The sequence below is a fragment of the Aptenodytes patagonicus genome, chromosome 7, assembly GCF_965638725.1.
Source record: "Aptenodytes patagonicus chromosome 7, bAptPat1.pri.cur, whole genome shotgun sequence".
NCBI lineage: Eukaryota > Metazoa > Chordata > Aves > Sphenisciformes > Spheniscidae > Aptenodytes > Aptenodytes patagonicus.
In genome coordinates this window covers 2,596,824-2,618,940 of record NC_134955.1, presented here as the reverse complement: position 1 = coordinate 2,618,940, position 22,117 = coordinate 2,596,824, and the positions used below count along the sequence as shown (strand labels likewise).

Genomic DNA, 22,117 nt, shown 5'->3' with positions numbered 1-22,117 from the left:
CCATCTTCAAGCACTGTCACATTGTTTTAGTCAGACTCGCTTCCTCTACCAGTAAATGGAAACCATAAAAAAAAAATGATAGCTCTGCATCACTAAATCCAGGGAGAATTTTTTTGGTTTGGATTTCACACAGCAGTTGCAAGAAAGAGACTTTCTTGTTTGTGTCCCGCCACTTTAGGAAGCTTGCATCATTGGTGTCCTACAGACAGCTGGAGCCATCTGCAGCGGACATTCCCCACCCCAGCAAGTCCACCCGAGTACTCAGCTGTGACACTGAATTGCCACTAGCTGGTGCTCTCTTTGCACCCACGCTACTCAGTATGACTAAAAAAATGTTAATTTTGTGCTTTAGGATCACCCTGCCCTATCCGATTGGAGAATAAGCCTTAAATTTCACAGTTTGCATGGTTAGATGTTGCAGAAGATTGTGGGAGGGGAACAGAACTGGGAAGAGAACAGTGTTTGTGTGGTTTTACACTGTAAATAACCGCATTAGGCTGTTCCAGCTTTGCGGAGTTTGGGCCTCGTTTGAGCTTGGGATGTTTTCCCTGGTGTATCCAGATGTGCGATGTACCTGGAGGTGCAGTTTTGGCACCGCTGTAAAGCACAGCTGTGTTCCAGCAAGGTAGCTACCATTTAACGTGCTACTGGAAGGGCCAGCTGTACTGCTGTAAGACCCTGTGGATATCTCTCAGCCCATCTACATGGGCGGTTTCAGGGCTGTTTTAATTGGCTTGTTACGCCAACATTTTTTTCTGGGAACAGAAGGATTTCTGGATGAGTTTGTAAGGAATGTCTTATTTCTAACTAACTACCCTGAAAACAGGGTCGGAAAGCCCAGGCTGGCTTTTCAGCATTTTAATGACTGATCTCTTGGTCGGCCATCCAAAAACCAGAGATGCAGTCAACCAAAGTCTGCTGCAGATTATTTTTGCCACCTTAATGTCATTAGATTCTGTCTCAACACGAACCACATTCTCATAACCTACCTATAGGTGGAACTTAGCCTGCTCACATATGGCCTAGAACCAGCTCCTACTCACTCTTAGTGCTGCAGAGCTAGACCAGCAAGTGAGAGAATAAGAAAAAGCAAACGAAGATCTTCCTGTTGTATTTTGTGCTTTTGGCTAAAATATAATCCCTTTCTTTTATCAGAGTTATAGTTGCTGAATAATGAAAGTCTTGCATCATTTTTTCTCAAAGGGATGTCATAGAGAGCAACTACCAGTTTAAAGAATCTTTCAGTTCCCCAAAATGCTCAAAAGGTGCTACCTACGTCAGAATCGGAACAGTCCGAGAAACTGTGCTGCACTAAAAAAAGGTTGCTATCAGGAGAGTCTTAACACCATCTTCTGAACTGCACACCCAAGGATTTGGGTATAAAAGATGTAATACAAAGTCACATAGGAATACCTACAGTGATAGCCTTAGGCAAAAAAAACCCTGTTTTGAACACGAACGGAGCTTTACCTGTGCCCATGTGCAGCTGAGTGACTGAAGCAATTCATATCTTCGTGAAGCGATGAAGACATACCATTAACTTCCAGCATACTCAGGAGTGGATCGGCACCCCTGCTTAGCAATAAGCTGACCAACTCGTAGTTCCCTAGGAAAAAATGGACAGAAACATAATGATGATTCCATGTCCGTTACCTCTTTGAAAGCACGTAACGGGACTGGTAACAGACACTGCACCAGCAACTTCTGTGCTACCAGCTAAGGCTTTCAGAGCATCCTGCAAGCATGCATTAGGCTTTGTAACATCTCAGAGAGAGAAACTGAGTCACAAAGCACTTAAATTACCTAATAACGCACAACTGGCTAGAGGCAGAACGAAAAGAGAATTAACTGGTCTGGCGCTTTCAATACACACCAGCAGAGATGGATGCAACCAGTTTAACTAGGATCAGGGTCTCGGCTGTTCAGTTGGTGGATGAGGGTAACAGAGAAGGCCCGACAGGAGCTGCTCTGTGCTGCGCTTGCTGACCACAGCTTCCTAAAACCACCCTGTGGACAAGTATATCGGCGCAGTCCACGTTCAGCCGGGCCTCCTTTCCACCGTTCTCATTAGATGTAGTAGTGAGTGGTGGCAAGAGACCCAGCACAATGAGTATGTGTCACTAGGAGGGGAGGAGGCCATTTTTTTATCCCTTCAATAAAGCTTGGCGCAGAGCAAGCCAGAGACTCGTCTTCATAAACGCACAAAAACGAAGCAGAAAGAAATGAAGGAAAAAAAGTAAAAACAGTTAGATGGTGAAAAGTGTTGAAAAACGACAGGTACTTTTAGGCTAGCACAGACTTGTTCACAGAATGCTAAACTCTTCTCATGACAGTTAGGTAGAAGGAACGCAGCATTTTACTTGTATTTAATAAATTAAAAAAAAAAAACAAATTTCTTTATATAGCAGTTATTTTTCCCCAGGCTGAATTTAAACTTGTTAATTTTTGCATCTGGAAGTTATTTAGATGCAAGACATGCCTAGACTAGACAGTAGCTGGTTTATGTTTCTTGACAGTGCCCTGTGCAAAAGAGTTGTTTCAGTCAGCTTTACTATGGAGGCCGCTGGCAGGAGGTGAGTGTTGGGACTAGTTGCAAAAGCAGACACTCATTTAGTGCCCATCAAGCTCTTGCCACATGACGACGGTTGTTAGTTGCTGCCAACCCAGACGGGGGTTCCTACCAGTGTTTTAAAAATGAAAAAAATGCTGACTTTTTCGTAGCCAGCTCACTGCGCTACTCATTTGATATCTTTACTGTACCCACGGTACCTTAGAATGCAGTGCAAAGTGACTCCTAACGGGTTTTACAGACACTGCACCCACACATCAATTGGTTGGTAGCAAGAGACAGAGTGTGCCGAGGCTGCACTGAGCTTACCTGCTGCTGAAGCCAGCTGAAGTGGAGTCTCAGCGTAGTTGTCTTCTCCACTGTTAACGGCAGAGCCCTCAACATGGGCACCAGCATCCAAGAGCAGCTGCAACAGACACATGAAAGACAAGGAGTTGAGAAAAGAGCAATTCAGAAAGACAAAACAGAAGAGGCTGTGTGTTAGAAAGGAAAACCAGTAGATTCACGGTGAAGAGTGCATGCACACAAAGGGACCATCCCAAAGGCTAAAGCAAAATATCTATTACAAGGCAAATCTCTTGCGTTTCCTCGCTCAGCCTAGGGCTAAAGTCTCCACATGAATGTCGATTTACAATTTCCTTATTTTCTTTTGCTTTACCGTGCTTTCAATCGTGAGTTTATGCTGGAAAGGTGCTCAGCTGGCAGCTTGGAGAACATCACCTACTTGGTTGTTTTGTTTTCGTTTTTTTAATCTCCTTTGTGAACATGGTTTTGCAATTGTAATTTCCTGACTCCAAAGAGCTCTGCAATCAGAGCTTCTCTTCAGCGCAGGAAGTCCATCTTATTTAGTTTCACGCTGTGCTCAGGAAACAGGGTTCCTCCAGGGAATTAGCCCTGGAGGCCAAACATACCTCTTGGTCTCTCAGGCCCCGTGGAGCCTGCGTCGGGAGGCCCTGGCAGCTGCAGTGATTTGCCACACACAGAACCTGCTTTCATTGAACGCACCGAGCTGCTCGCAAGGGAAATTGCCCCCCTCCCAGATGAAGGGAGAAGGTTACAAGATGATGGGGGACCTTTTATGGCCAGGTAGGGCTGGCAGACAGCATCAGGCACCCAGAGCATGGGTTGCAGGTGCAGACTGGTGGGTGCTGCCCCTCTCCCGCGGCAGGGAGGATGAGCCCTGCCCGCGTGTGCATCACCAGCCCTCGGCTGCTGCCAGCAGCAGAGGTTCCTCCACTGGGCGCAGGAGTCCAAGCCGGCTGTATCGTGTAACGTTGTCACAATTTAACAGTTTCAGCCATCCCCCATTAGTGATGACCTTGGCCTTGGCACAAACAGCATACACGTTCACATTTTAATTATAAAACTTTTTGCAGAGCACGACGGCTGGTTCATTGGCTGGTTTGTTTCTCTCTTGAGATGCCAGCTATTCCATGCAAGTATCGCGTGGTGGACCTTAACTGGAAAGGCAATTTTATATACCGATTTCAGCAAAAGCTGACATCTGCCCTTTTAATAATAGTTGCCAAATGAAAGACATTTATGTAATCTTTAGAAGTTTTAACCAAAATAAAAGAAACAAACATTGTGGGTAATGCAGTCCAACAGGAGCTTTGATATACTTGGCTACATCTCCTGGGAGAATCACGCTCTTATCTCACATGTAAATTAAGGCCGTCCAACCTTCGTAATACCAAAGGCTGCCCTGGCAATTTGCCAGGTGGAATCTAATCTTTGTAATTATGTACAAGTGCACACAAATAAAAAATGAGTGTGTGCAGCCTCCATTTGCTTACATCTTTTTTTTTTTCTTCTTCCCCCTTTAAGCAGAAGGTAAATTAAATTCACCAGCAATTGACTATGGGCTGTGATCAGTTCTGAATTCCTCTTGAAGTTCAGGTAGGATTTCCAGGACTCCACCCCATTCCGCTGCCCCCTGCGTTAATTCCACAGAAAAGGGAGCAGGGAGGATGCGAGAGGCTCGATTCCCACGACAGCTTAAGTCTTGTTCATGCAATTCTCAAGGTTTATAAAGGAAGTTACAGATGATTTGCTGCCATTAGAGCAGAAATCAGCATACACTTAATTTTTGCACATGTAAATGTATAAACCAATTAACATCTAATGTCAGAAAGCATCCTGATCAAGCAGTCTATCTGTAACCACGCCACATGAAGCACTAGTTTATCTAATACCAAAGAAACAATTGTGCAGCGTTGTTCTGGGAGTGGTAAGCCTCGGACCAATACTGAAACTAAAGAAAAATAAGGAAACGTACTGTGTTTTGTTATCAAGGCCTTGCTAAGAATTACGTCATCAATTCACAGTTCCACAAGAAAAGCATCGGTTTCATTCTCCTCATTTTCAAAACGTGCAATTTTTCACTGTTTTTTTTAGAAGGCTTCCACCAAACTGCACGTGGAGCCCGTGATGGACCCGTGCTCAGGAAGCCTGACGGCGAGGGTGCTGCCCAGCACTCGGCTCACAGTGCTGCACGTCAGTCCCTCCGTGTCTCCTGTCAGGATTCCCCACCAGGGGATTTCCTCTGCTTACCTGAACAACAGAAATGTGCCCATGTAACACAGCAAAGGTGAGAGCAGTCCAGTGCCGGCTGTCGGGATGGACTGAAGGGTATCGTGGAGAGGTACTGGGAACCTGGGAGAAAGGAACCAGGTAGTCACTAACCACTGCAGTCTCTGTCTGCCATAATCTTTAGACTTGTACGTAACTGGCTTTTTTCTTTGTAAGTGACAACCCCAGGGAATGGTAACTTACGCCATTTAGAGAACACTGCCAGCACTAGTCGCTCTGTCCAGTCCCCCGGGCCTTTTTAATGGGCTTACTGGTTTCTCCTAGTGGCAGCTCTTTCAGGAGGGAGGCCCCTTTACCCCCTCCATGCCTATTAGACTTGCCAATGCCAATCATAATTGGAGCCACTGAATGCTCCAAGAGGTTTTGAAGGTTTTCTTCCCCCTCCCAAATCCCTGAAGCAACGATTTCTGAAAGAAGTGGCTTGCTCAGAAGCTTCCAGAAATGAAGCCTTCGGTTGCTAGGAGAGATTTCATAACTGCTCTTGTTAGTTTACAGATGAATAATTACGGGGAGAGGGTCCTCTGTTACTCACTGGTATATCTAAATTTGCTCCGGCATCTATAAGCATTTGGACCATGGCTTCATCTCCAGCAGCACAGGCGTACATTAGTGGGGTCATACCCTTCAGGAAGAAGGAAAAAAAAAAAGTTATCTTTGTACACCTATCAACAGTGAAAGTGTCACGGACACAGCGAGTTTGAATCTTAACATACAGAAGGGTGCGTGCGCGCGTGTGCAGGTATGCACATGCATAGGGACAGCATACATATGTGTTCAAAACATTTTGGTTTCTATGCAGAGTGGGCACAAGGCACCAGTATTGGAAAGCGACGCGGACAAAACATCAGGGGACAACACTGCAAGAATACAAAAGGGATCACTGAATCCCAGCCGTGTATCGTCCACAATTCTTGAGCTTTCTCAAGGCTGCCAAAAAAGAAATACCATTTCTCGGATCATTTGTAGCCAGATGAACTGAAAGCAGAAAACACCACAAAAATACACAAGATTAATTTATTTGGCAACTTATCCCCATTGCTAAAAGCCTGTTTGCCACAATATTTCAGCATTTCTATTCCATAAATCTCTCTCTCTCTACTTAACCAGCAAACCACGCCGACTCAGAGATGAATTATGAGAGAAATGAGCCTTATTTACAGAGTTCATTCCAGAAGTAGCCAAGGACAGAAAGGAAATGGCCTAGTAAAATCCATTCTTGCTCATATCCTACGGCTTTCCCCCCTCCTTAATTATTGTGAGCGTTTGAATTTTTCACAGGCAGCATCTCTGCTGCTCATTGTGTAATAATACAGCTTCATCTTTAGAGACGGACATGTATCGTAAAATAGAATTACATCTCACACTGAGGAGTTCTGATCTTGTATCTGCAAAGGCATCTTTTCGAAACAGCCACAATTCCAAGCTTCCCGCATTTGAGGCAGTTACACACGTTTGCAAAGATGTTTTGGGGGGATGGGTGGGTTTGACTTTTGGGGGGCTTGGGAGGATCCACCCTCATTATAGACAAGTAAACTTAACTGAGAATTCAAAACTCGGGTCTGCAGGCACAAGCCCATATTTACTGCCACAATCAGGGTTCTAAAACTACCAGGTTTGTATAGACTTACCTTACCTTTCTTTTTTTAATTATTTTTAATATCAGTTTTGCATTCCCTGCTTATTCCTCAGTATGCAAAGGGAAGAAGAGATTGTTTTCCTAAATACCTCAAATCCTGTGAAACCCGAGTGCTGCTTGGTACCCACTAGAAGTGAATACAGGGTCCTGCTCCAGACTCAAGTTTCTGAAGATACGTTCTGAATTCTCTCCCTCTCTCTAAAAGTATCTCCATGTGCATCCACGTAGAAGTGGGTCTGAACACACACCTCAACGTTGGACACGCTCACATTCTGGGAGTGGTCAAAACCTGAACCTGGATCTAAAGCCTGTATGTTAAATTAGTCCAACAGTTCTGTCTATTGTAGGATTTGCAACAAAACTTTTGCTGTACTTGGCAGGTGAGAGATGGTCCCACCTCTTTGCAGTGCCTCAGGGGTGCCTGCCTACTGTGCACTGTTTTGAGAGGACTCATCATGACCAAAAGAAATCAAGATATATGAACTGAGCTTTACCAGGTGCCAGTGTTAAATGTTCTATGATAGGACATAGAGACCTGCTTTCTGTTGCCATGCCTACGTCAGTTTTCCCAAGTTTGGGTATACTGGTTTTGGCTTATTCCTTCACAGGAAGGGCAAAAGCAGCTAGCTGCAAAGTTCAGATTTGGTTTCGTATTCCAGCTATGGCAGAGTCACTGCTAGAGTTTGGATTTAAATCCAAATCTCTCTGTGATTGGTAGCACAATGGAGGACACTTGCTTAGCTGCAGAGATGAGTTGCTCCAGAATCCCTTAAGTGGAGAATTTCAGAGCAACAGTGTCTCCAGGGGGAGCCTGTCTCGCCCTCCTTGGTCAGTGCCAGAACACTGCTTGGAGATGGGGGAGCAGCGTTCTGCAAAGACGACGGAGCCGCCAGCACGCTACGATCCCCCTGTTCCCAGTAGGACTGGCTAGAGGATGACATCAACAGGATGACAATGAGACCGTAAATAAGTGACAGCAGAAACTCCTCAAACTTTCCACTGAGTTGCCTACAGAAAGCAGGGTCTTCACGCATACCAAAGCCAAACAGCTCCCAGTTTGCCGGCTGGCTGAAGAGAAGTAAAAATCATCCTGCAGTAAGAAGCGATGGCCTCGGCACCAGTGTCGTCGGTGTTAGGATAGCAAGGCTCACAATGCAAAATAATCTGCTTTGAGAAGACAAAAGGCTTCAGGGGCTACATAAACAGAACTGCAAAAACTTATGAAAAAAAAATAAATAAGGAAGTAAGGGGCAGACCTTCGCAATGTAAATCTGCTACCTTTGTCACTTTATTAAAGTTAGTATCGAGGGCATCTATGATGTGATATCCCACCTCTGGGACCACAAAGCTCTTTGTATTGGATATGTAAATAAGGCAACTACATACCTAAATACCAGCTTGTGCACGAATAGTTTCTGCTCGTATTTGTATACACATTCGTACTTCCTTTAAAATTGCAGGATGGAGGAAAGTACCATGGAAGACGTGCCAGTTTCAGAATTTGGTCTGAAATGCTACTGCAGTAAAGTGCTGTTTATGAGAAAACCTCTCTACTTGAACGTAAATCCTTCCTACTGCTAAATATCCTATTGTTTCCGAGACATGACAGCTCATTCTCATTGCTGTGACAGCTATAACGAGTGTTTATTTGGAGGAGCTTGGGTTTTTTTGTTTTTTTTTAATTAAAAGCTAATTTAATGCATTGAATGATACCCCAGAGAACAGGCTGCTGTTACTTGATGGGACTGACAGCACAAGCAGAAGCAGCTAAAGACTCCTCCCCAGATTACCAAATCCCTATGGTTCAATGTAGCTGAGCAGGGAACAGGTGAAAATGAAAAAACCAGACACATCAGCATGATGGACTTTCAACAAAGCTAATACTGACTGATACCAATTCCACTGGGGTTCTCGGTGCCGTTTCTTATATGCCAGACTGTACTGAGAACATGTAACTCCGCACAGGCAGCCCGAAAGCCATCAGACAGTAACACCTTTTGGTCACTCATCACTGACCCAGACTGGATTTGGGCTGTTGAACCAGAAGAGAGTGTCACTGGCAAAAACCACTTTGTTTTGACATTGTCTTAGCCTTAAGACAACATCAGACTTTCCATTCGCAGCCAGCATATTAACCTGTCTTCCATCAGTGCCTGAGGCAGACCATCCAAGGAACAGGCATTCCAGCTGATAAAGAAACAATTCACTCTGGGCTTTGACTGGCTTTTGGGGGGGTTATTTTTTGGGGTTTTAAGGGATACGTTTTCAGACTAAAACACAAGCTAGAATTAGAAAAAGCCTTGGAGAGGCAACTAACACTTAACGACCTCGTGTATTGATTTGCCACATGGAAAGGAACACGCAATTTGTTCACGCAAAGAATTTGTGTGTGGTTATATGGCATACCTGATCATCCATGGTGTTAACCCCGTCAGGTCCCAGTGCATCGATTGCTTGGTTGATCAGATCTGTCCTTCCACAGTTTAGCATTCGGAAACCCAGATCCTGCTGGAATTTTTCAGTAGCAGCCTTAGCATCCAGTCTCCGGAAGGAACTAAAGCAGCATTCAGGTCTGTGAAGAACAGAAGAATTTCTGAATTATTTTCTTCTTTTTTAGCCCCGTCTCCTAAGAAATCAGGCTCATGAATTTTCATGATTTTTACCTATCGTATACCTTCCTCGCTGCATAATCATTTCTGAAAAATCTGGCTAACTTCACTCATACCGGAGATAGAAGTTTTAGTTCTTAGAGAAAGACAGTAAGTTCATGTAAACACTGCAAAAAAAATTAAAAAAAGGTGTCCAAGTAGAGAAACCTCATCAGTGCCCTCCTCCGAGGGAAAGGCAGGAAGAAATCCTTATTCCTTGTCAAGAGCGGTGGTTTTCACCCAGCCTCTCACTACAGGGGTAACTCTGGACCAAGCACCGCTTCTGCTACATCTTAGCCAGCAAAACAGAAAGGGGATGCCAGAATATGCCCATACCATAATGGACACCGAGCAACCGGGGTTACCGCAGCATGAGGTTACTGTGGTGGGACCGGTGTCACAGGCTGCAAACCTGCAGCAACCAGGTTCTGCTTCTCACAAAAAACCCCCATGAAAACCCAGTTGCTTTAAATAATTAGCTGTATATGTTTTGTATATCATATTTGTATTTTCCTGCTTGTTATAGGATAGTCCATCAAACATACACAAAAACATATTGCAAGGAGGAGAAAGAGGTGGAGGGAAAGTGTATCTAATAAAATACCGGTGTCGTTCTAGGATGAAACAATTATGCTGTCTGTCTACCAGATTAGCTATTATTTTGAAATAAAAGGCGTTTCTGAAAGAAGACAATGATCCTTATTCTTTTCTGGGAAAAAAAAAGTTAAAAAAAAAAAAGGAATCAAAATCAAATTTAGGTAGTGGAACATTCTCAACTCTTCCAGCGCCTCAATAAAAGGAAGTGCGTTAACATTTCTACGAGGCTCTATTAAATCCTTATCCTTTAGATGACTATCAAATGACCTTTATCTCATTTGGAAGGAGTCCAGGGATTACTGTAAATCCTCTGGTTATCTGCTCAGAGACTTCTGAATTCCAAACCTGGAAGTGTATCTCCTTCACTGAAGAAACATTGCCAAATTGGAGGTGTTCCCTATCTCAGCTGGGCATTGATACGGTCAGCCCTTTGATGTTATTCAGGGTGAATGCCTTCTCTACTCGTCGTCTGGTTTTCAACACAGGCTCTTGTGCAAACTCTCAGTGAGTGAGATATCAGCCTGCCAAGTTCCTTTGAAAAAAAGAGATTCTTTCAACAAGGCTAACCTCCACTGGAAACTTTGTATGGCCTGCCAGATAACTAAACAACTCCTCACTTCACGTAGGAGATTCAAGACGAATCTTAGTCAAGTTTTAATTCAGCTGGTCATTTTTTAACGCTCCTGAACTTGCATTGATGGTGGATGACAAATGGTGAGCAGATGCTCTGAGCAATATGCTGACTTAACAAAGGTCCCTCCACAGCCTGGTGACCGGTCACATTGTACGGGGGAAACCAGCATCTCGCCGCAGCTGCTTTCGGAAAGGAACTACATCAGGGTACAATTTGGGGAACAGTCAGCAGGGAAGCAAAGTGACGGTCTTGGAGTCACTAGCTCTTTGGAGGTTCATCTGCAAATAAAATGTGTCTACGAGGCAGCTGAGTACATCAGAAGGCAAGATCTCTGAAGCACCCAGATACTAGATTAGGAAACATACAGTACAGCGCACAAGAGGACAGTAAGGCAAAAGGCTTAATGCTAGACAAATACATATCCCTAGAGCTAGGCTAGACAGTTAATAATCTTGTTCTAGTAAGGTAGTTGGTACATTATCGTCATGCTATAATATTATATAGAATATGATGCAATGAGGGAACTGGGGTTGTTTAGCCTGGAGAAAAGGAGGCTGAGGGGAGACCTCATCACTCTCTACAACTACCTGAAAGGAGGTTGTAGCGAGGTGGGTGTTGGTCTTTTCTCCGAAGTAACAAGCGATAGGACGAGAGGAAACGGCCTCAAGTTGCGCCAGGGGAGGTTTAGATTGGACGTGAGGAAAAATTTCTTTACTGAAAGAGTGGTGAAACATTGGAACAGGCTGCCCAGGGAAGTGGTGGAGTCCCCATCCCTGGAGGTATTTAAAAGACGAGTAGATGAGGCGCTTAGGGACATGGTTTAGTGGGCATGGTGGTGTTGGGTCGACGGTTGGACTCAATGATCTTAGAGGTCTTTTCCAACCTCAATGATTCTATGATTCTATGATTCTATGACTTTGTATAATAAGAAGGAGGAGGAGGAGAAGAATCCTATGCAAAAAAAGTGAAATAAAATGACATCACCTGAAATCCAGTGAACCTCAGAAAATAAAAGTTTTTGAAGGAATGGTACCTGTCTTTGCATATTGTTTGTATTTTCCTAACAGGCATGATTCCACCCAGTGCTATTTACAGGCACTGTTGGAGCAAGGGTGGTGGGGGGACAATTCACCGACGAGCCCTGCAGAGCGAACGGCAAAACAAAACAGTTGCACAGAGCTGTCAGAGAGACCCAGCAAAAAGGTGGACTCTAGTTCTTGGTGTAGAGCTGCCAGGAGGCCAGTTCAGGCGCAAGAATTTGAAGTTATAATTTGTGAGCTTTACTCCTTGGGGGACCTGCAGGCTCAGCCCATACAAAAGTTACTGTACACTTGCTGTTCTGTAGCGGTAGCGTGACAGCATGCTCTTCTATGATAGATGCAAAGTAGCTTTTTCTTTTAGAGTGTGATAAAAGTTAAGAGCATCCTACAAGAGCCGGGGGGGGGAGAGCTCACATATGCACAACTGCTCTGCAGCAGCTGTAACCACAGCAGGTTTTTCATGTGTGAGTTGTTATCCTGTGGGGAAGAGAGGCAAACTCTTGCACGCTTCCGAAAGTAAAGCCTGTGCCCCTGCAGTTGCCCAGATAGCAGCTCCCACGTACGCTCAGCTGTGCCCAGGGGATAAACTGAAGAACTGAAGGTGGACTGAGAGATGTCGGGGGAGGCAGAGCCCAGAGAGCAGGGAAAGGGATAGGGCTGAGGTCCTAGTTTGGGAAGGGATAGCTTGAAGAGGGAGCAGGAGCCTGGTGTGCTCTTTGGGTTTCATAAGCAGTAACTACTACTATAACTACTGGTAGCGAGTGACTTAAATTTGGCCTGCAGTGAGGAGAAAGAAAGAAAAAAAAAGGCAGTGTGTGATAATAACTGAATATTAAAGTCCCAACGTTTATATTTAAGTAGGTCGAAAAGAAACACAGTTCTCTGCAATCTGGCATTTCCCCACTTGTATCATCATTTAACCAGTAACAGGTGAGTACCGAAGATGTTTATAAATTGTCTGGCAAACATAAACTGAGAGCATCCTCTTAGAAGGCTTCATCCACTAAGACACAAACAGTTGTTGTGGAAGACTATACCGCCCAAGCAGTCTGTGTCAGAGAACAGATATTAGTGGTTTGAATTTCAGGTTGAACTAATTATACTTTGTTCTTCTGCACAACTTCTCTTTCAGGGATTTCAACATACCCTACCTGATGCATCACCACTGCAAGGAACTATCATTATATGACTTTTACCTTGTGCATCATGAGGAAAAGCGAGTTGCATTTTGCCTGTAGTCACACAGCAAGCCAGGGATAAATTTGGCTTCAGTTCCAAGATTTCCTTTTCCGCTAAATGTGCTGTAATGGCTAGATAGAAATGACTGCTTTAAAGGATCATATAATGGGCACTGCTCTCTCGTGTTTTTTTCTGTTAGTTTAAATCTTTCATGCAGCAAAAAGACAATGCTCTTTCTCTCATACCACACATCACAGAACATCCTTAGACCCCTGAAAATAAAACTCAGGCAAGACAGTTCAGAACAAAGACCCGATCAAGCTTAACTTTGATTTTTGTCCTCTACTACAAAGATGACGTGCGTTACTTTAAAGCAGAAGTTGGTTCACCTGCAGGGAATGCATACTGCGTATGTCCCTACGGAGGAACAGTTTGGTGAGGTAAAAGGTGTGAAAGGATCTTAGTTTTCTTACAGAATTGCCATTCTTTCTGTAATAACAACAAACTGGATAGAAACCTCTAACATACTCCTTCCCTGGGCCAGTACTGCTAACCCTTAACAATCCAGCAACTGAATTATCTTATGCCTGAATATCCCACATAGTGTGGCTGAGGCCCTTTATACCTGCTTCTCACTTTTATTTATTGCCTACATTATTTTGGACTTCCTGGGTGTCTATCGAGACCTTCGTTTCATAGCTGTATCATTATGGCTTCAGTTTAAAGTTACTGAGATGAACCCCATTTTCACAAAGGCTGTCTCTTAAGTGTTTCCTTTTAGCTTACATCAGCAGCAAAATCAAACACCCAAATCCCTGCCCTCTTTTTTGTTTGTTTTTTTAAGGTATACAATCCATAAAGTAAGGGACTACCTGTGCTTTGTATGTTAATGTGCACAAAAAAACCAGCGCAGAGATGGAGTGGGATACCTTTGAAGTGGAAGGTTTGGATTCAGTTTTGAAATCAAAAGTCTTTCTAAAGGAGAGACTGAAAGAAAAACCATGAAACTGACTGGAAGTACTTTAGTCTTCCACAGTACTGTTCATCAAAGAATTTCAAAGGTTTTGGCAAGCATTAGGCACATATGTAAAATTCGTTTAGCCTATATAAAGTTGCCTACACTAGCACCTACCATCCACACGTAAGCCAGAGTAGCCTGTACTTTAATTGACACAGAGCACACGTACACTGGCAGAGAAAAGGGAGAAGAAAAGTGTTCCAGGAATAAGTGTACAACTCCTGCTTTGTGGACGCCAAGTCCAAGTTCAGCTGCTCCCAGTCTGAAGCCAAGGAATTTAAATAACTGCTGAGGATCACCTGTGTAACTTCACTTTTAAAAAGACTGGCAGCACTCTCGGTCGGTCAGGTACCACGTCGCAGGAGAAAGGCAGGAACTGAGAGCTGAGAGTAAGACTAGGAGTCAGCTACAGCCGACGTAACATTCAGTCATCTAATTGCACCAGCATTCTCACCAACTAATTTAGCTTCGCATTAGGTTTTGTGGGTAATAAGTACTACCCTTCGATGCACAAATGGGGAGACAGAGATGTAGCAAAAAGCAAGAGCCTTTTTGGCTGCCAGAAGGGAAAGGTAAAAAGCAACAAAACCAGATCCAGGACTCCTGATTAAAAGCCTCTTGTTGCTTTTGTTGTTCATGAAAAATAATTCTAAGAGTAAGGATATATTTTTATCTTTTCAGGTGATCATTTCATCACTTAAGAGCATGATAAAAGTATTATTTATTGTTATTAATGTGTCCCGCCCACTCATTTAACCCAATGGTATATGGGGGATAGAATTCACTCAAGAAACAAGAATTTACCTTGCACTAAAGTTTAAGATGTAACCCTGATATCAAAACCAGTGCTAATGACAGCAACTTAAAGGACTACAAACCTGAATAAAATACCTATGATGTGCTAATGAATCAAGCTAATTATAAATCCCTTTTCAATACATATGTGAGGGGAGGATTTTAAAAGGTACTGATACTTTTCATCAAGGTATCTCAAAAAGCAAAGAATAATCTTGTAATTAAGGCTGAGGCATAAAAAAACCCAAATACTCGTATTTCAATCCTTCTCTGTCTCATTCCTCCTACATAACTTTTGGCAAGACAAAATCGTTCTACCCCAGCTGCAGTGTTTGGCCAAAGTTTCTTTATCTCTCAGAGTACTAAAAGGTTACACATGTATCGCCTGTATAGTATTTTGAGATCTGGCTCCCATGAAATATAGTAAGAATGATATTGTAAGAAGTTACAATTACTTTAGCTGCTTATAAAGCTTAGTCCACGTACTTTAGCTGCCGGGGCTCGCAGTCCAGTCCAGGTAAGAGCAGTCTGGCTGTCTGCCTGATATCATCGCTGTCCACAGTTAAACTGCGCCGGTGCTCAGCGTAGGTGATAGCCACTCTCATCCACTCCATCAGCGGTGGCAGAAGCATGAAGGGTCTGTGCAAACAAGGAAAAAATCCATCATGGTTAACATTGGCCTGCTATCTTGTACTGCGATGCAGAAGCACACTTCATCGCTTCCTGGGCATGCCTGTGGGAGGCTGGCACAGATAAAAGCCACCCGCAGAGGCAAACTCTGTCCCTGTGCTCAGCAAGACTGGCAGGTCACAGCAGGTGGAAGGAACTGGAACTGCTCAGCCTTGGTTAGCTGAACCGCTTCTTACCCAAAATGGGGTCATGCCGGGACATGCCGGTTTCATGCAGTACATTTTACCCTGTGGGAAATAGGGCCAGACTGAAAATAAGGGACCTACTTCTACTATTAGCTATAGGTCAGGCCCCCCTAGCTCAAGTGGCCGATGCTTTGTTTTGGATCAGAAGGGCTCTCATCTCCAGGGAGCAGCTTATAATAATTGTCTCTGCTGTTCTAAATAATCCGTATGTACAGGCTGCTCCACTGCTCACTTAGTAACACTGAAAATATTCTTGAGCATTTGAAACTTCAATTAAACCAGGCTAATTCAGTACTAGCCCCACTGATTTTTACGTTACATTATCACTATCCGATGGCTTTTCACATCCTACATTTCTTACATGCAGAGCTCAGGCCTCCATTTGTGCGTAACTGACCCTCTAGACCGCAGCAGAACTGATGCAGCTATGTTTTAATGGGAACCGTTTTGCTAGGGAGGAATGAGTAGAATCAACGAGATGACAACTAACACGGAGACATCTCTGGGCAAGAATAAATGTACAACATTACTTAAATTGTAAGCAATTTGTGGAAAAGCAATCTGTTCCTAATTTGTACAGCATCCAACACAGTTAAGGTCTTACTTGATATGAAGGGTTGCAGGGTTGCAAGGCAATAAAGGAATATAAATAAGGTAATAACAATAGCAACAACAGCCATTTTGGACCAGCTTATGAAGAGGCCCCCCCCCCTTACTCCTGCTATAAGAATGAACACAGTACTGAGATTACACATTAATATATAGGTACCATAATACTCTCATACACAACAGATCTCATCCATCCTCTCAATATACAGCCAGCCTGATCTATTCTTTGCTTGATTTTTCCCCAAGGATACCTGCCACCCTGCAGGTGCCTCTAGGGAAACCCTGATCATTTCACAGTCTGAAAAACACTGGAGGTGGGGAAGGGGAGAAACCTTCATGGAAAATTAACTGGGAGATGCTGCGAGCTAAAGAATTAATTTCTGTCTCTGCATTTCTGTCTGTGCCATGTTCCGTACTGTGCATTTTCCTCTGGACCTTCTGACATTTAGAAGCGTTTGGCAGCTCGTTAAATTCTTCACATGAAGTGATCCAGCCCTGGGAAACTGTCATACTCACAGCAGTCGTTCACTAGGGACACATACTCTCTGATTTCTATGAAGAATGCCACCATTGCTTTGTTCAGTTTCTTGCCATGAAGTTGTCTTCCAGTGACGCCGCATGTAAACTGGGAAAGTACACAGCAGTGGAAAGCAAAATGGACACTGCTCACCTACTACACACCTTGTAAAGAATCGCAGTGATGTCTGGTATGGTCATGTGCTGTCAATATTTTATCCACAGGTTCTTTGAAATTTTCTCCATTTAGAATTGGACAGCCACTCCGTTCCCAAGGGGATCGGGTTGGAGCTGGGTGAGATGTGCTCTGAGAAAGAGTGGACTTTATCTGGGCTTTTCCCCCTCATTTGAATTAAAACGCATTGTTTTATTTAGACATAACCGAGAAGGATGGTGGCAGCAGCACTTGGCAGAGAATTTATAGCAAGTTGTAACTTTTTCCTGGAAAATGCATTACACTCATTTGATTAGAATGGCCTAGGACATGACCGGCATGTGGAGATCATGTGCGGCAGTCCTTGAGGATGTGCTGTGGGATCACAGACTTTCAGCGTTAACTCATGCATCGCAAAGAAACTAGTCCCCAAAGTGGGCTCTCTTCTGAGGATTTTTAAGAGCACTGGGGCCGAGACATTTTTGGCAGAGGGAAGTTAACTGTATGCAAAAAGGAAAGAGCTCCAGAGGAGTTAGAAAATTATGTCATCCTTCCTCTGCATTGAATGCTAGGACACTGCGCTCGGAGTTTGACTTTCAGAGGTGAAGAACACCTGCTATCTCAGATGAAAACAGTAGGTTTTCCTAGAAGAAACAGCCACGCTATCAAATTCCCCCCTCCTGCCTGGGTCCCCAGGAGGATCCATGACAAGACTGCTGAAGGAAGGAGGAGCAAGGGGAGGAGGAGACGTTTTCCCTGCAGCCACCTCTCTTCTCCTCCTGTGCTATTTTTCATAGCCTCCTGTTTTGCTACAGCAAAACAAGGAGGGAGCCAACAGTGACAGCAACGTCAAGAAAGAAAAACCTTGTTCTTCTAAACAAGAATCTCCTTCTTCTAAAGCAGGAAAGAAAACACTGTCCTAATGGAAGCAGGTGAGAACAGCAAAATTTGTCTCCCTCTTGGCAGTCTGAGCTGGTCCTGAGGCACACATGCAAGGGACAGTCTCCCATCCAGCCTGTCCCATATTCTTCTAAATGGTTTGACTGAACAAGCTTTCTCTTCCCTTCCTCTGTAACAACTGCTCTATAAGCCCCTGCTAACATTTTAAACACATGCAAACTTTAGCATCACAAAACACGTGTAAATATCAGAATACTTCTGGTCAGGGTAGGGTAAGCCATGATAACTCCCCCATATTTGATTTACTGAAACTATACAGAGGCTACGTACAGGAAAGAATCCTACATCTTTACAGATCGTTGTGGTTTTTTGCAAGGGACTGAAAAAAGAAGAAGGGCTTTCGGTGCAGTGAGCTGATGTTTGAGTTTAATGCTGGAATCAAACTCTATGGTTCAGTCCCATTTTACCCTAAAATTGTAAGAGCTCAAAGCCACTAACACAAAGCGAGTTAAGAACAGCTATAAAAAGCTATAGCTTAGTCTCACCTGTTCTCTCTTTTTTTTAAGGAATAAGCTTAAAAGTCACATTGCACGTGTGCACACAGAGAAGGGAGTAATGTGACTAACAGAGATACTGGGAGTGATTGCCGGATTGCCAAGTAAGCCAAGCAGGCTTTGTCATAGCTTTTCAATGCTCCTAGTTAGGGGTCCTGGGAGACCCACATGCAATGAGCAGAACTATGCAGGGGAAAAACGGTGGGAATAAGACTAATCTGCAACAAAATGGTGAATCACGTAGGAGGGTGGCTAGAAGAAGGGGCGTTGTTTCAACTTTACACCAAGATGGAAAAACCCCAAGGATGGCAACAGAGTCTAAAAGAAAACAAAGCGAAGTCTCATTATTTGGAGAAGGGAAAAGACTCTGAGGCAAGACAAAGTATCCAAAACCTAAACCATGTCATGTTGATGTGGAAAACAGTGGCATATTTACAGTTTGGATTCTCAAACACTAAACCCTTCTTCAAGCTGCAGGAAAAAAAAGAAACCTCTGAGTATGTAATCATACGTGAATAAAACAACAACAGAAACCACGATTTAGGGGAAAAAAAAAAATCTTTGCTCCAAAACGCAACCAGCTTAAGTCAGGAGCCATTCCTTTCAGATTCAAAATATTGTACTGAATTTGCAAAAACCTCCCACATTTACAGAGAAAAGATAGGAATTACCATGCTGGATCTGATTCAAGGATCATCTCAACAAATGCCACGTCTTTCAAAGCAGACAGTCCCAGATCTTCACAGAAAAAGAAGAAGAAATTTAATCATAGCCAACTGGCCCATAAAGAAAGCTTTCTTCTGAATTCCCTTGAAACAATGACTGGCTCACATCTTAGATGATAAGCGTTCTCAAATTTTAGTGGATCATTATCAAGTTACTAAGGTCTTGGCTTGGATATGCCATGACACTAACTTCCACAGTTTAGTGAGTTATCCTTCAGTCAGACACTAATGGAATGAAAAACATCTGGATAACATTATATTTATTGGGATCCTTTCTCCACTGAATCTGTCTTCACAGTCTCTTCTGCTTATAGAATATAAAATGGTACAAGAATAGTTTAAATCTAGAACTGGCAGCTCTGATCTTTCTTAGCAATCCTGGTAACCACAGACAGAAATACCACCTTTTCCGCTCTTGTCTGCAAACAGTGCTTAGGAATAAGGTACAGCATCTGACAGGTTTTACTTCATGTTAACTGCAAATCAAAGTAAAAACTAAATTCAAGCTCACTAAAAATAACATGAAGTAATCATTAGGAACTCACTCTGAATCTTAAAAAGACCCTCAAGTCTGTGGTTTATTTACTATAATCACATTTTGCAAACTTTGTTTTAACAACAGGGAAAAGATTCCATTTTCAGGCTGAAAACAAGTACTTGTGCTGCTTTGGAATGTGCCATGTGTCTCATCAGAAAAACATATTTGTAACATCTGTATGCTGTGGCAGAAGGAACTCTTGGTATCTAGAGAGACAGAAAATAATTAAAACCAACTTAAATTGTATGTAGTCGATGATAAGAGTCAGATAGATATACACGATAGTTTTAAGTACAACAATATGGTCATAGTTATGTGGTCAATGATGTGACTGACTTCCATCTGCCTCCCCCAGACACACAGAGCTGTTTGATCCCTGACGGGTGCTGCGAGTACCCACCTCAACAGAGGAAACGCGGAGGAAGGGAAACCACCGATCATGCTCCTCTTGCTCCTCCCAACAACTTGACATCCTAAAATTCTCCATAAGCTGAAAACTACTGCAAACAATCTGGGAGATGAACTATTCTTGCATGACTCTCGACCTAATTGCAGCCTTGACCTCAATTAATATACAGCTGTACGTTTAAATCACTTGCAAGAAGATCAGATGCGACTATGAGGACTGACTTGCTGAATCTCGTATTAGACACAGAAAACAGCGCTTGCGAGTGATCTGTGCGTGCCAGCTTCTACCACCAGACTTGCAGAGGTCAATTCTACAGATCTCCTCCGAAGGACCTGGGTCTCAAATCCCATCTCTAACCGGCCGAGAGGGTCCTCGCATAGTCACTGAGACACAGGTTGTTCCCACCACATAACAGTGGCTCTGGCCGGGTCATTTGCATCAGATCCGTTAAGCCTTTCCCAGCTCTCATAAAAAGGTGGCTATCCTGGTTTGCAAGCCTTCCATTTTGTAAGCACAAAATGCTTTCCGGACAAGACCTAACTGTGGCCCAGCCCTTTCACAGCAGTTGCTCTGAAGGAAGCAGTGGTTGCATCCGCTGGGCAGCTGGGGTGGGAATACACCTCGCTGCTGCCCCTGGGGCCTGCCCAGACCCGCAGAAAAGAAGCTTTGCATCTGCGTGCCCCTCAGAAATCGCTGTCTGTCGTTTTTGCTTTTACAATTTAAGTTTCTAAAAGCCCAAATGTGCTTGTACCGAGTTACACAGCAGGTCACAAACTGCCTCAAACTTTAAAAACAACTCACGTGGAAAATCTTAAAAAGTCCCTTCCTGTCCTTGTTTTAAATACTACCACTTTTTTTTTTTTTTAATTAGCATCATTGGCTAACAGAAAATAAGAATAGAGAAAGGCCATTCTTGTGGATTTCCTGGGTTAGTCGGTGAAAAGGGCGCAGGAAACTTTGCAGGAGGACCAGAAATGGCTGGCAAGTCTTGCTCCTCCCTGAACCAGTCTGACATTTGGAGGCCCGGTACCCATGACCCACCCCAAGGAGACTGACCGAAGAAACCTTGCCACGTGCGACAAGTCCTCCTGCAAAGGAAAACACTGGTACATTTTGGAGCAGGACATGAATACAAGCTGCATGCATTAAAGAAATGAGCCTGTAACAGCATGCTATGTGATAGGCAGAGACAAACACGGGCAGAGAGCCAGAATGGGTTGTCTGCTATTCTTGGATTAGCTTTGATCCTGTGGGCAGAAAAACCAAGAGGTAACTCCTATGGTTCATTCCAGCAGCCACACTGGCAAACTAAAAAAACCATTGCTATCTGCAAGCAGATTTATCTGGGGTCAGTGTGTTCTTCACTATCCAGTGCTGAGACTCCTCCTCCATCATTTTTTGCCCATTATACTTAATTCCCAAAAGCACTAGTAGAATTGAGATAACAGGCCTTTTAGTTATGACTTCAATGTGATTTGCCAACATGCATATGTTAAAAACATATGCTGATTCTCAAGCCAAAACCAATCTGCCAGATTCAATCACAGAACTAATTTTCAGGGCCCAGTTGTAAAATCCTGAAGGCAGAGCATTGCCATGCTTACGAAAATTGCCTGAAGCTCCCGAGTTACAACTGTGTGAACAAAGAGCCAGAAAGATAAATATTTTTGTGCAGCCCTGGAATACTGAAAACTGTTTAATTAATTGTAACTGCAGAAGTTTGTTCAGCTAAACAAAGACAATCCTCACCAAAGCAAAGGGTTTTCACAACAAGTAGGGAAACATTTCCCATTTACCTTACAGCGCAAGCCAAAACCTAATAAGTATTTCAAAAGAGAAATTTTCAAACACAAAATAACGGTATCTAGAGGCTAACCATTTCAAGGTTAAAAGATGATTCCTTCCTTTTCAGCACTAAGAAAAAGTTGATGAAACTTCTATTTTTCTGATGGCTTGACTGATGTTACACTTCTGTGCCATGTCACGCCACTGTGAGCATATCCTTCTTATAACATGAATCTCACCTGATGCTGATGTCAGTGTTTTCTTAATGAAAATCTAAGTAATCTTTTGGCTTTTCACATTCCTGGGATCCGAGAAGTTCCAGAAACCATTTTAGCATGAAGGCA

General features: G+C 43.4%; 1 protein-coding gene across 1 annotated transcript in view; it reads right to left on the bottom strand.

Annotated features, from left to right (window-relative positions):
• The window catches only part of ABTB2 (ankyrin repeat and BTB domain containing 2), a 134,220-nt gene that overhangs the window by 10,268 nt on the left and 101,835 nt on the right, over positions 1-22,117 (bottom strand). Inside the window, exons 4-9 of the mRNA XM_076343745.1 lie at positions 15,195-15,347; positions 9,204-9,369; positions 5,694-5,783; positions 5,123-5,224; positions 2,879-2,975; positions 1,471-1,606 (exon numbers count right to left, since the gene is read on the bottom strand). Coding sequence (XP_076199860.1) covers positions 1,471-1,606; positions 2,879-2,975; positions 5,123-5,224; positions 5,694-5,783; positions 9,204-9,369; positions 15,195-15,347 — 744 coding nt within the window. The remainder of the gene's footprint in view (positions 1-1,470; positions 1,607-2,878; positions 2,976-5,122; positions 5,225-5,693; positions 5,784-9,203; positions 9,370-15,194; positions 15,348-22,117) is intronic.